Source organism: Triticum aestivum, chromosome 1D, assembly GCF_018294505.1.
Source record: "Triticum aestivum cultivar Chinese Spring chromosome 1D, IWGSC CS RefSeq v2.1, whole genome shotgun sequence".
Lineage (NCBI taxonomy): Eukaryota > Viridiplantae > Streptophyta > Magnoliopsida > Poales > Poaceae > Triticum > Triticum aestivum.
Genome location: NC_057796.1, coordinates 72,703,875 through 72,717,725, shown reverse-complemented (window position 1 = coordinate 72,717,725; position 13,851 = coordinate 72,703,875). Strand labels below are relative to the sequence as shown.

Here is a 13,851-nt window from a genome sequence, read left to right as displayed (position 1 = left end):
AGTTGTGAGGATTCGTTCGACTACATCCGTTTGTCTTCTTCATGGACTTGTTCTTCTTCCTTGTGGGATCTCAGGCAAGATAACCATACCCTCGAAATCACTTCTATCTTTGCTTGCTAGTTGTTCGCTCTATTGCTATGCCGCGCTACCTACCACTTGCTATGTCATGCCTCCCATATTGCCATGTGAAGCCTCTAACCCACCTTTCCTAGCAAACCGTTGTTTGGCTATGTTACCGCTTTTGCTCAGCCCCTCTTATAGTGTTGCTAGTTGCAGGTGAAGATGAAGGTTTGTTCCATGATGGAACATGGATATGATGGGATATCACAATATCTCTTATTTAATTAATGCATCTATATACTTGGTAAAGGGTGGAAGGCTCGGCCTTATGCCTGGTGTTTTGTTCCACTCTTGCCGCCCTAGTTTCCGTCATACCGGTGTTATGTTCCTTGATTTTGCGTTCCTTATGCGGTTGGGTGATTTATGGAACCCCCTTGACAGTTCGCCTTGAATAAAACTCCTCCAGCAAGGCCCAACCTTGGTTTTACCATTTGCCTACCTAAGTCTTTTTCCCTTGGGTTCTGCAGACTCAAGGGTCATCTTATTTTACCCCCCCCCCCGGGCCAGTGCTCCTCGGAGAGTTGGTCCAAACTAGAGCCACTTGCAGCGCCACCTTGGGGAAACTTGAGGGCTGGTTTTAGTTGTACGTAGTGTTCATCCGGTGTGTCCTGAGAACGAGGTACGTGCGACTCCTATCGGGATTGTCGACACATCGGGCGGCTTTGCTGGTCTTGTTTTACCATTGTCGAAATGTCTTGTAAACCGGGATTCCGAGACTGATCGGGTCTTCCCGGGAGAAGGAATATCCTTCGTTGACCGTGAGAGCTTATAATGGGCTAAGTTGGGACACCCCTGCAGGGTTTGAACTTTTGAAAGCCGTGCCCGCGGTTATGTGGCAGATGGGAATTTGTTAATATCCGGTTGTAGAGAACTTGACACTTGACTTAATTAAAATACATCAACCGCGTGTGTAGCCGTGATGGTCTCTTTTCGGCGGAGTCCGGGAAGTGAACACGGTTTGGGTTATGTATAAACGTAAGAAGTTTCAGGATCACTTCTTGATCATTTCTAGCTTCGCGACCGTTCCTTTGCTCCTCTTCTCGCTCTTATTTGCGTATGTTGGCCACCATATATGCTTAGTGCTTGCTGCAGCTCCACCTCACTACCTTCTCCTACCCATAAGCTTAAATAGTCTTGATCTCGTGGGTGTGAGATTGCTAAGTCCTGGTGACTCACAGATACTTCCAAAACAGTTGCAGGTGCCGACGATACCAGTGCAGGTGATGCAACCGAGCTCAAGTGGGAGTTCGACGAGGACCTTGGTCGTTACTATGTTTCGTTTCCTGATGATCAGTAGTGGAGCCCAGTTGGGACGATCGGGGATCTAGCATTTGGGGTTGTCTTCTTTTCTTTTGGTTCCGTAGTCGGACCTATGTGTGTACTCTGATTGATGTATGATTTATTTATGTATTGTGTGAAGTGGCGATTGTAAGCCAACTCTTTATCCCATTCATTACATGGGATTGTGTGAAGATGACCCTTCTTGCGACAAAACCACAATGCGGTTATGCCTCTAAGTCGTGCCTCGACACGTGGGAGATATAGCCACATCGTGGGTGTTACATAGAGCCACTAAATCCGACATTGACTGCCGTATCTTTGGCGTTTTCACTATTTTTGCGGCGCTTGTGTTTGTTGCGTCGGGGTTTGCCGTTGCTATCTCTGGTCCCTGATGTGCCAGGGTTGCTTGCTGTGTTGTTGCTACGGGCCAACCAGCTATCCTCGCCCGCACAAAAGCGGGTCATGAGTGTCGTGAGGGCTGCCATGGAGTTTGGCTTCTCTTGGCCGAGATGTCGGGCGAGCCACTCGTCACGGATGTTATGTTTAAAGGCCGCTAGGGCTTCGGCATCCGTACAGTCCATAATTTGGTTCTTTTTAGTTAGGAACCGAGTCCAGAATTTCCTGGCTGACTCTCCGGGCTGTTGTGTTATGTGACTTAAATCATCAGCATCTGGTTGTCGCACATAAGTGCCCTAGAAGTTATCCAGGAATGCGTCTGTCAGGTTCTCCCAACTTCCGATGGAGTTTGCCGGCAAGCTATTCAGCCAATGCTGAGCCGGCCCTTTGAGTTTTAGCGGGAGATACTTGATGGCGTGTAGATCATCCCCGCAGGCCATGTGAATGTGGAGGAAGAAATCCTCTATCCATACCGCGGGGTCTGTAGTACCATCATATGATTCAATGTTCACGGGTTTAAACCCTTCTGGGAATTCATGATCCATTACTTCATCGGTGAAGCATAGGGGGTGTGCGGCGCCTCTGTGCCGGGCTATATCACGACGCAGTTCATACGAGTCTTGTCTGTTGTATTCGTCCCGGCCGGATTTGCTTTTAGTATATCCGGCGTGACGGTTGTCGTCACGCGTTGGGGCGCGCCCTCGTGATCCGTAGATCGATCTTTTATGTCCTGCTTTGTTCTCCAATACGTCTCGCAGGTCCTGCGTGTTGCCCCGGGCCTTGGTGTTTCTGTTTGACTGGCGGCGGGGTGCGGGCTGGACTTCGGGCTGATATGCCGCTTTGTCTCGGCCACGAGGTGGCCGGTCAGCCGCATCATACGCTGGAAGTATAGGCTTTAGTGCCTCCTCCTCGAGTTGGGGTAGCAACCTGCGCTTTGGGTAACTTTTGGTTGGGCGCTCGAGTTCGTATTCCTCGGTCGCCAGGACCTCGGTCCATCTATCCGCTAGCAGATCTTGGTCAGCTTGAAGCTGTTGTTGCTTTTTCTTCAGGCTTTTTGCTGTGGCTATAAGCCGGCGCTTGAAGCACTCCTGCTCGACGGGATCCTCGGGCATGATAAATTCTTCATCGCCGAGGCTCACCTCGTCTTTGGAGAGGGACATGTAATTGTCATCCTCTGATTCTCCATCTGCTGCCTGTTCCTTAGGCCTAGCTTGCCCATCCTCCCGCTCGAAACCTGGCTGGAGGGGATTGTCTTCGTCTTCGGCACTATCCGCAGCGTTATTGTCTCTTGTGCCGGTATCGCTGCTTTTGCTATGGCGGGGCTTAGAGCGGCGCCGATGACGCCGGTGCTTAGATTGCTTCTCGGGGGGATTATCCTCCGTTGCCTTATTGCCATCGCTTTCTTTGGGGGTGTCCACCATGTATATATCATATGATGAGGTGGCAGTCCAGCGCCCTGTGGGCGGTGGTTCCTGTTCTTCTCCTGCATCGTCATCCATACCATCGATGTCTCCGGAGCCGAAATCGAGCATGTCGGTTAAGTCGTCGACAGTGGCTATTAAGTGGGTGGTGGGTGGGGAACGAATTTCTTCGTCGTCTGCTTCCCACTCAAGCCGGACATAGTTCGGCCAAGGGCCTCCTGACAAGGAGAGAGACCTTAATGAATTTAGCACGTCGCCCAGGGGTGAGTCTCCAAAGATACCCGCGGAGGAAAACTCCATGATCGGTGCCCAATCAGATTCGATAGGCACGGACGCAGGCGGTTCGGAGCCCGTGGCCGGGGACGAATCCAAGGGTCCGGCATCACAGGTCTCATAGGAGGTGAAGTCAATATTCGGCTCTATCGCCGCTGAGTGTGCGGCCTCCGTGGCGGGGTCCATCCACCCGTCCTCGGACGGTGCGATCTGCTCTGGATTGAGGGCCGGAGTGGCCACAGGTGTGATCTCCCGAACACCGTCCAACGGCAGAGCTAAGTCATGCTCGTCATGACTGTGTGGCGCACCTGACATGGGATCGAATCCGTCGAAGATCAAGTCTCCGCGGATGTCGGCAGTATAGTTTAAGTTCCAAACCTGACCTGACGGCCAGGGGCGTAGCTCTCGATCTGCTCCAGATGGCCAAGCGAGTTGGCCCGCAGTACGAAGCCGCCGAATACGAAGATCTGTCCGGGGAGAAAAACCTCGCCCTGGATCGCATCGTTGCCGATGATCGAAGGAGCCATCAAGCCTTTATCATGACGGCACAGTGGAACTCTCAATGAAAGCACCAATGTCGGTGTCAAAATCGGGGGATCTCGGGTAGGGGGTCCCGAACTGTGCGTCTAAGGCGGATGGTAACAGGAGGCGGGGGACACAATGTTTACCCAGGTTCGGGCCCTCTCGATGGAGGTAATACCATACTTCCTGCTTGATTGATCTTGATGATATGAGTATTACAAGAGTTGATCTACCACGAGATCGTAGAGGCTAAACCCTAGAAGCTAGCCTATGATTATGATTGTTTTTGTCCTACGGACTAAACCCTCCGGTTTATATAGACACCGGAGGGGGCTAGGGTTACACAGAGTCGGTTACAGGGGAGGAGATCTACATATCTGAATTGCCAAGCTTACCTTCCACGCAAAGGAGAGTCCCACTCGGACACGGGACGAAGTCTTCAATCTTGTATCTTCATAGTCCAACAGTCCGGCCAAGGTATATAGTCCGGCTTTCCGAGGACCCCCTAATCCAGGACTCCCTCACCTTGCCCTTTGGCTTCGCCTCGAAGCCAAGTCTGAGCATGCCTTGGGTCCGGGGGCTACTGTCGGCGTTCTGGGAACCAGGGTACCCAGACTTGCCTGCCTGCGGCCCATGGCGTGGCTCCATCAATGGCCCGGTACGGCCCATCTACAACACCAACAAGACAAGACCCTCGCGAGGGGGGCGACATCAAGACCTCCGGAGGGAGCGGCCTCCCCAGGCTGCCTCTTCAGGAGTGGAGATTTCTATGCAGGTGCTCAACCTCATGAGGTTGCGGTGACGCAAGCCATGACGACCAAGGCCAGGCGGGCGCCAGCGGGCGCGGTGCAGCAGGTTTCCTCTTTGGTGCTAAGGAGGCAAGCGCATGCGCGGGGTCCCGAGGAATCGCCCAAAGGTTTCCATTCCCGTGCAACAAGACCAAGACCGCCAGGACAGCAGGACGGATGTCATCGCCGAGCCCATCATAGCGTCACGACCAGAGGCTTTGCAGGCGAAGACCACCTTTCGTCAGGATAAGATGTACTACTTGTCCCCATTCGAATTGGCCACTGTGGGATCCCTTCCCGCCTACGTTTTGGGGGAAGAGGACCAATGCCACTATAAGTATAGGTTAGCCACCACCATAGCAAGGGGAGAATCCCTTCAGCTCACATCCACAGTAGAGCAGACCTCGCAAGGTTGTCCTTCCTTTGTACTAGTTCATCCTCAGCCCCTCGTGAGGCAAATCCACCACAAAGTAGGAGTAGGGTTTTAAACCGCAAGGTGGCCCGAACCTGGGTAAACTGCCGTGTCCATTTCCTTCCTTGTTCATCGAGCTAGGCCATGGGGGCGACGAACTGGTTGGCTGAAGGGGTTGAGTTCTTCGCACATGCCCCAGAGTTCGAACCTTTTCTTGGGTTTGTGGAGCCCTGAATCCGACAGCCACGCAGCCGATGCCCGGCTTCCACGTCTACCCGCAAGCCTCCCGACTCTCCGGGGAACGCTCCCCCGAGGTGGGCGTGGTGGCGCCTTCCACGCCCGCGCCCATCGACATCAACGCCACCCCGGTGGCCGGTGGTTCGTCATCCGGAGGGGCGAGGAAACGCGCGCAACACATGCCAGCCGACGTGCTGCCGGGCGCATGCAACCTGTTCCACGGAATGCCGGCCTCCGGCGACGACCACTACATGCAGAACATCATCTTCGAGGGTGGTGTGGCGGCCGCTGGCGATGCCGCCGGGGCTGGCTACGATCCCGACGAGACACAAAGCCAGGACGGCCGAGGGCCGTTCACGTCGTCCACCTTTGATCAAGATCATGCCGCCTTCATGCATGATCAGGTCGGCCTGGTCCTGGACGGTTTCCTGCTCGACCATGAGTTTTCGGAGGACTACGGACTCGAGGAAGAGGATGAATTGGACATCGAAGGGGAGCCTTTGTCCGAGGACGAGCTTGCCAAGCAAGCCGCCGGGGGGAAGACGAAGCGCAAGAGTGGGCGGACCAAGACATACATGGCGGCATCGGCATGAGTCCAACAAGAGTGCAACAAGTTTTGTGCCACTCTTGAGAGCATCAAGACACGCCCCGTGAGCGGCATCAGCATGCAAGGCATGGTATGCTAGCAAGCACCCCTCTTTGTGTCATTCCGTTTATGCTTGCATGTCCATTTCCATATCCATTTGCCAATATGCTTGCATTCAATTCATTTGTAGGCATTCCAAGCTTTGGAGGCATTCAAGGTCCAACACGATAGCAAGTTCTTCAACCTCTCGCATTGTTGGAGAGTCATCAAAGATGAGGAGAAGTTCAAGGCGCAATATGCCGTCCTCATGTCGCGTGGGGGGGAGAAGGCTGTGGAGGAGGTTGGGGACGGCAAGAAGCCACGGCCGCGCGAGAAGACCAACTCCAAAAAGGAGGACAAGTGGGATGCAGCGTTGAATGCCTTGATCGCAACCGTGGAGGACATGCTGACCAAGAAGGACTCAAGGTGGATCTCAACACCGGCTTGCCAAGGAATAGGCCGTGGTTCGAGAAGATGCAGACCGACATGCTCAAATTCGACGACGAGTGACCTATGGCGGCGAGCGCCATCCTTTTTTGTATGCCGGCAAGTGTGCTGGCATGACCACGGCCGCGATGGCATGGTCGAACTCCCGCCCTTTTTTGTGTGCTGGCATGTGTGCCGGCCGCTGGCAAGTGCGCCAGCCGCTGGCAAGTGCGCTAGCTGAACTGTGTGGTGTTTTTCTGAAGCTGGCATTGTATGCCGGCACTGACATGGTACCAGCATGAACTTCGGACGACGACATGGCCGCTGGCATGATCTATGGCTGCGGGCCTTTTTCAAAATTTGCGTGCAGACATGAAATGGGTCGCGGCCGTTGGGCGCAATGCCGACCCAAATCTTAAAGAGGACGGACGCCGAGCGGGTGGCCGATCCAAGCGGACAAAAAGCGGACAAAAATGCCGTCCATTTGGGTCGACGTGTTGGAGTTGCTCTAAAGGTCAAAAACTTGCGAAGATGAAATTGTGTGGATATCGAATATTTTGACGGTGTGAAAGCACGAGTTGGGAGCATTTGCAGATCCTGGGAGGGTGCGCATGCGGATCCGGTCAGCTCCAATGTTTGAAGCAGTTTAACTTGCTCCTTTGTTTTGGTCCAAACTACTCCATCAAGTCCATGTAAATCAGACAAATACGGCATAATGTTATAAGACGAGAGCTCCCAGCCAGGTATCTAAGTTTCTCCCCTTTTAACCGAGCACTAGGACGTTTTCCAGCTTTGCTCAAAAATGTCGCGCACTGCATTGTTGGACTTCTCGGATACTGGGCTTTCCGGCTGCGAACAATTCGCGCTCTGCACAAGTATCACTGCCGAGAGTAACTCTCGACTTGTGGTTTCCAACTTGTTCCAATCTCATCCTGCGCCGGACTCCAAGGAGCTCGTCCACACGGCTACCGCCATGCCGACGCTGGCGTTCGCGGTGCGCCGGCGCGACCCGGAGCTCGTCGGCCCGGCCGCGCTGACGCCTCGTGAGACCAAGCGCCTGTCTGAGATCGACGACCAGGACACGCTGCGCGGGCACGTGTCCTTCGCCCTCATCTACCGTGCCCGCGTGATGGATGACGACGACGTCGCGCCGGTTCACCCGGCCGGAGTCATCCGGCGCGCGCTCGGCGAGGCGCTAGTGCACTACTACCCGCTGGCTGGGCGGCTCAGGGAGGTGGAGGGGCGGAAGCTGGTGGTCGACTGCACCGGCGAGGGGGTGATGTTCGTGGAGGCCGACGCCGACGTGCGGCTGGAGGAGCTCCAGGCGGCCGGGCTCAGGCCGCCGTTCCCGTGCATGGACCAGCTGCTCTTCGACGTGGAGGGCTCCAGCGGCGTACTCAACTGCCCATTGCTGCTCATCCAGGTATATCTAATGGTGGTTAATTTGCATTTGTTGAATGCATGAGTTAAATATGCACTATTCTATCATGGTCACCAGGTGACTCGGCTGCTCTGCGGCGGCTTCATCTTCGCGCTTCGCCTCAACCACACCATGTGCGACGCCATCGGCATCGCCCAGTTCATGAACGCCGTCGCCGAGCTCGCCCGCGGCCTCTCGGCGCCGACCGTCGCGCCCGCGTGGTCCCGTGAGCTCCTGGAGGCGCGCAGCCCGCCTATGCCGTCGTTCCCGCACAGCGAGTTCGACCTTATTCCGCCGCCGGCGCCGCCGGCCGGCGACATGGTCATGCGGTCCTTCACTTTCGGCCCCGCCGACCTCGCCGCGATCAAGAAGCACCTCCCTCCTCTCGCTCGCGACAAGGCCACCACCTTCGAGGCGCTCGCGGCATACCTCTGGCGCGCCCGCACGGCGGCGCTCGAGGTCCCGCTGGGCGAGGAAGCGCGGCTGGTCATCATCGCCAACTTCCGGGCCTTCGTCGAGCTGGGCCTGCCGGACGGATACTACGGAAACGCGTGCGTGCCCCTGGCGGCGCTGGCCGACGTCGCTGCACTGCGCGGCGGTGGCTCGCTGGCCGACGCGGTGGCGCTGGTGCGGCGCGCGAAGGCTGCGGTGACCGCCGAGTACGTGCGTTCCACGGTCGACGTGCTGGTTCTGCGCGGCCGGCCGTTCTTGGCACTGCAGAACCTGTTCGTCGTGTCCGACAACCGGCACGCCGGGTTCGACCGCGTCGACTTCGGGTGGGGCGAGCCGGTGCACGGCGGCCCGGCCGACACTGTCTTCGGCGTGACCTTCTTCGTCCCCGTCAAGGACCGTGACGGGGAGGACGCGGTTGCCGTGCCGATCGTGCTGCCACGGCCGGCCATGGAGCGGTTCGCGGCGGAGATGGAGAGGCTGTGCAAGGCGTAGCGTGTGCCCGGGTCGTCCCTGTATGTATTACGACTCGGTACGTGCGGCATGCGGCTTGTAGGGCTTAAAAAAGATCGCATATGGTATGTCAGTTGCCTGAAATATCAGTCACTTTAATCTGGACCATTCGATCTTAAACACATGCACGCATGCATATATAATGTTCTGTAAAAAATGGTACTCTCTTTGTTTCTAAATATATATCTTTTTAAAAAAATTCAATGCAGAGTAGATACGGATGTATATAGACAGATTTTAGAATGAGATTCATCTATTTTACTCTGTATGTAGTGCATATTAAAATGGGTGTGGCTAGATCCAGCGGCGGAGCCGGGAAAAATCAACTAGGGGGGCCAAATACGTGTTAGTATTGATAGGAGGGGCCAACTATTAGTAATCTTCAGAAATTTTCTTGAAATCTGAAGGAAAATTCAGGTATTATACTACACTTCCTGGGTCATGGGGGAGCCATGGCTCCTGCTAGTCCCCCTAGCTCCGTCACTTGCTAGATCTCAGTCGACTGAGATGTATGCTAAAGAAAGTACAATGTGTATGCAAAAAGTAGACACTACTATATGTATTAAAAATGTTAATCATGCAACTGAAAAATGCTAAACATGTATATAAAAATGTTACCAATGTATAAAACAATATACAATGTGTATGAAGAAAGTAGACATAAAAAATATATATTAATTTTATTAATCATGTAACTGATGGATGCTAAAATGTATGTACAAAAAATGTACCTGATGTACAAAGAATGTAGAATGTGTATAAAAAAATTGCCAAAAAAAGTATGTTTGAGTTTATTTTGTTAATTATGTATATGAAATAATGTTCAACGTGTAAACAAAAATTGTTTCATGTATTTGAATAAAATGTTAAACGTGTATTTTTTTCCATATTCTGTACACGAAGAGAATAGAAAAAACCGATGAAACCCAAAAAGAGAAACAACGAAAAACAAGAAAGGATCTAAGGAAACGAAAGAAAACGATGAAATAAAAACCCAGAAGAATCGAGCGAGCGTCTCAATGATCAAAGAGCAAAAATAAAAGCTGGGGATGGGCTGGCCCAGTAGCTACAGAGGGATGAAAGTATGAAACACCTTCAAGCGAGCGTACGATTCATCCTTCAAAAAAGAAATCAGCTATAGGCAAGGTATAGTCTCCCGCACGCCCCACACGCCCTTTGGGCCGACCCATTGGGGGGGTGGGGGACGCTCCTATTTTCCTTTTTCTTTTTTATTTTGCTTTTTTAACTCACGAATCCCAAATTTTTAAAAAGATCATGCATTTTAAAATATGAGCCTGATCTGATAAATGTTCTTAAATTTTAAAAAATGTTCAGAACTTTTTAATATCTTTCCATATTTCAAAATTTCTCACAAATTCAAAAAACAGAATCGTAGATTTGGAAAAAGTTTGTGAATTTAAAATCATGATATTCTAAAAAAAATACGAATTTGAAAAAGGTTGTGATATTTTGAAAATGTTCACAATCTTGAAAAAACATTCCAAATTTAAAAACTATTTGTGAATTTAAAAAAAATGCATGAATTCGAAAATTGTTGGTAAATTTCAAAAAAATTAACGAATTTGGAAAAACTTTAATGGATTTGAAAAGAAAAACCGAAAAAAGGAAAAATCGGTTCTGGGAAGATTCTAGAACCTTCCAAAAATGGTGGGCAGGAAAAACTGAAATGGGTCGACCCAAATGAAACAACACGCTCGCGTAGGGGGTACATGTTACGTCGCTATCCACCGAGCTATGTGCTAAATAGGATCCGCGTTGGAAATATGCTCTAGAGGCAATAATAAAATTGTTATTATCATATTTCCCGTTGAAAGGATCGAGAAGAGGTGTCTAGAGGGGGGGGTGATTAGACACTCAACAAGCAGAAGTAGCAATTTTTAAGTTCTTCAAGTTGATGTAGCACAAGTTTAAACATTCACAATACATTTCAAGCAAGCATGGCAAGAGTATAAGCAGCGGAAAGAGTAAAGCATGCTAATTGCAAGAAAGTAAAGGGATGAGATTGGAGTGTGCAAATGCAATGAAGACACGGAGATTTTTGGCTTGGTTTCGATACGTGGTGCTATCGTACATCCACGTTGATGGAGACTTCAACCCACGAAGGGTAACAGTTGCGCGAGTCCACGGAGGGCTCCACCCACGAAGGTGTTGGAAATATGCCCTAGAGGCAATAATAAAATGGTTATTATTATATTTCCTTGTTCATGATAATTGTCTATTGTTCATGCTTTAATTGTGTTATCCGGAAATCGTAATACATATGTGAATACATAGACCATAACATGTCCCTAGTGAGCCTCTAGTTGACTAGCTCGTTGATCAATAGATGGTTACGGTTTCCTGACCATGGACATTGGATGTCATTGATAACGGGATCACATCATTAGGAGAATGATGTGATGGACAAGACCTAATCCTAAGCATAGCACTAGATCGTGTAGTTCGTTTGCTAAAGCTTTTCTAATGTCAAGTATCATTTCCTTAGACCATGAGATCGTGCAACTCCCAGATACCGTAGAAATGCTTTGGGTGTACCAAACGTCACAACGTAACTGGGTGGCTATAAAGGTGCACTACAGGTATCTCCGAAAGTGTCTGTTGGGTAGGCTCGGATCGAGACTGGGATTTGTCACTCCGTATGACGGAGAGGTATCTCTGGGCCCACTCGGTATTGCATCATCATAATGAGCTCAATGTGACTAAGTAGTTAGTCATGGGATCATGCATTACGGAACGAGTAAAGTGACTTGCCGGTAACGAGATTGAACGAGGTATTGGGATACCGACGATCAAATCTCGGGCAAGTAACGTACCGATTGACAAAGGGAATTGTATACGGGATTGCTTGAATCCTCGACATCGTGGTTCATCCGATGAGATCATCGTGGAACATGTGGGAGCCAACATGGGTATCCAGATCCCGCTGTTGGTTATTGGCTAGAGAGGTGTCTCGGTCATGTCTGCATGATTCCCGAACCCGTAGGGTCTACACACTTAAGGTTCGATGACGCTAGGGTTATAAGGAAGGTTTGTATGTGATTACCGAATGTTGTTCGGAGTCCTGGATGAGATCCCGGACGTCACGAGGAGTTCCGGAATGGTCCGGAGGTAAAGATTTATATATGGGAAGTCACCATACGGTCACCGGAAATATTCGGGGGTATACCGGTATTGTACCGGGACCACCGGAGGGGTTCCGGGGGTCCACCGGGAGGGTCCACCTGCCCCGGAGGGCCTTATGGGCTGTAGGTGGAAGGGAACCAGCCCTTAGTGGGCTGGGCGCCAACCCCCTAGGGCCCATGCGCCTAGGGTTTGGGGGGAAACCCTAAAGGGGGGCGCCCCCCCTTGCTTGGGGGGCAAGCCACCTTCCCCTGGCCGCCGCCCCTCCCACCAGATGGGATCTGAGGGGGCCGGCCCCCTCTCCCTTGCCCCTATATATAGTGGAGGGGTGGGAGGGCAGCCATACCTTTCCCAAGGCGCAGCCCCTTCCCTCCCCAACACCTCTCCTCCTTCGCGTGTGCTTGGCGAAGCCCTGCCGGAGAACTGTCACTCCACCACCACCATGCCGTCGTGCTGCTGTTGGAGCCTTCTTCCTCAACCTCTCCCTCCTCCTTGCTGGATCAAGGCGTGGGAGACGTCACCGCTCCGTACGTGTGTTGAACGCGGAAGTGCCGTCCGTTCGGCGTTTGGATCATCGGTGATTTGGATCACGACGAGTACGACTCCATCAACCCCGTTCTCTTGAATGCTTCCGCTCGCGATCTACAAGGGTATGTAGATGCACTCCTCCCCTCTCGTTGCTAGTAAACTCCATAGATTGATCTTGGTGATGCGTAGAAAATTTTAATTTCTGCTACGATCCCCAACAGAAGGGTCCATGGAGAAGCAACCTTGTCTATCCCACCATGGCCATCGCCCACGAAGGACTTGCCTCACTCAGGTAGATCTTCACGAAGTAGGCGATCTCCTTGCCCTTACAAAATCCTTGATTCAACTCCACAATCTTGTCGGAGGCTCCCAAGTGACACCTAACCAATCTAGGAGACACCACTCTCCAGAAGGTAATAGATGGTGTGTTGATGATGAACTCCTTGCTCTTGTGCTTCAAATGATAGTCTCCCCAACACTCAACTCTCTCTCACAGATTTGGCTATGGTGGAAAAATGATTTGAGTGGAAAGCAACTTGGGGAAGGTTAGGGATCAAGATTCTTGTGGTTGGATCGGAATGTCTTGATCTCAACACATGAGTAGGTGGTCTCTCTCAAAAAATGAGTAGTGGAAGTTTAGGCACGTTCTGATGGCTCTCTCTCAAATGGAGATGGGGGTGCAGGGGTATATATAGCCTCCACACAAAATCCAACTGTTACACACATTTGACCCAACTCGATCACACCGAATAGAAGAACTTGGTGAGACCAATTCAGTTCAAAATGTGAACGTTAGGAATCTCGGTGGGACCGACATGATCAACTCGGTGGGACCGATATGCTAGGGTTAGGGCAAAACCTCATCTCGGTGAGACCGATTGTTTGAACTCGGTGAGACCGATTTCAGCAATGAGCAAACGGAGAGTTGGTCAGGCAAACTCGGTTGGACCGATTGAACATTTCGGTGAGACCGAAATAATTACAATAGGCAACATAGAGTTTGCAAGGCCATCTCGGTGATACCAAGATCCGCATCAGTGAGACCGAATTGTCTAGGGTTTCTGGCAGTGGCTATGTCAACTGAGCTCGGTGGCGCCGGATAGATCAAATCGGTGGGGCCGAGTTTGACTTTGGGTTTTGGACATATGTGGAAATGAGAAAGTGGCTGAGGTTTTGGAGCAATATCACTAAGCACTTTGAGCAAGTAGACCATTAAGCAACACCTCATCCCCTTTAATAGTATTGGCTTTCCTATGGACGCAATGTGATCTTGGATCACTAAATGAAAATGAATAGTT

At 51.4% G+C, this 13,851-nt stretch overlaps 1 protein-coding gene across 1 annotated transcript; it reads left to right on the top strand.

Moving 5' to 3' along the window:
• Positions 1 to 7,319: 7,319 nt before the first annotated feature.
• On the top strand, positions 7,320 to 8,922 carry LOC123165587 (benzyl alcohol O-benzoyltransferase-like). The gene is made up of 2 exons (XM_044583262.1): positions 7,320 to 7,924; positions 8,000 to 8,922. The coding sequence occupies exons 1-2, from the start codon at positions 7,475 to 7,477 to the stop codon at positions 8,864 to 8,866; spliced, it is 1,317 nt and encodes a 438-aa protein (XP_044439197.1). The 5' UTR covers positions 7,320 to 7,474; the 3' UTR covers positions 8,867 to 8,922.
• Positions 8,923 to 13,851: the final 4,929 nt, after the last annotated feature.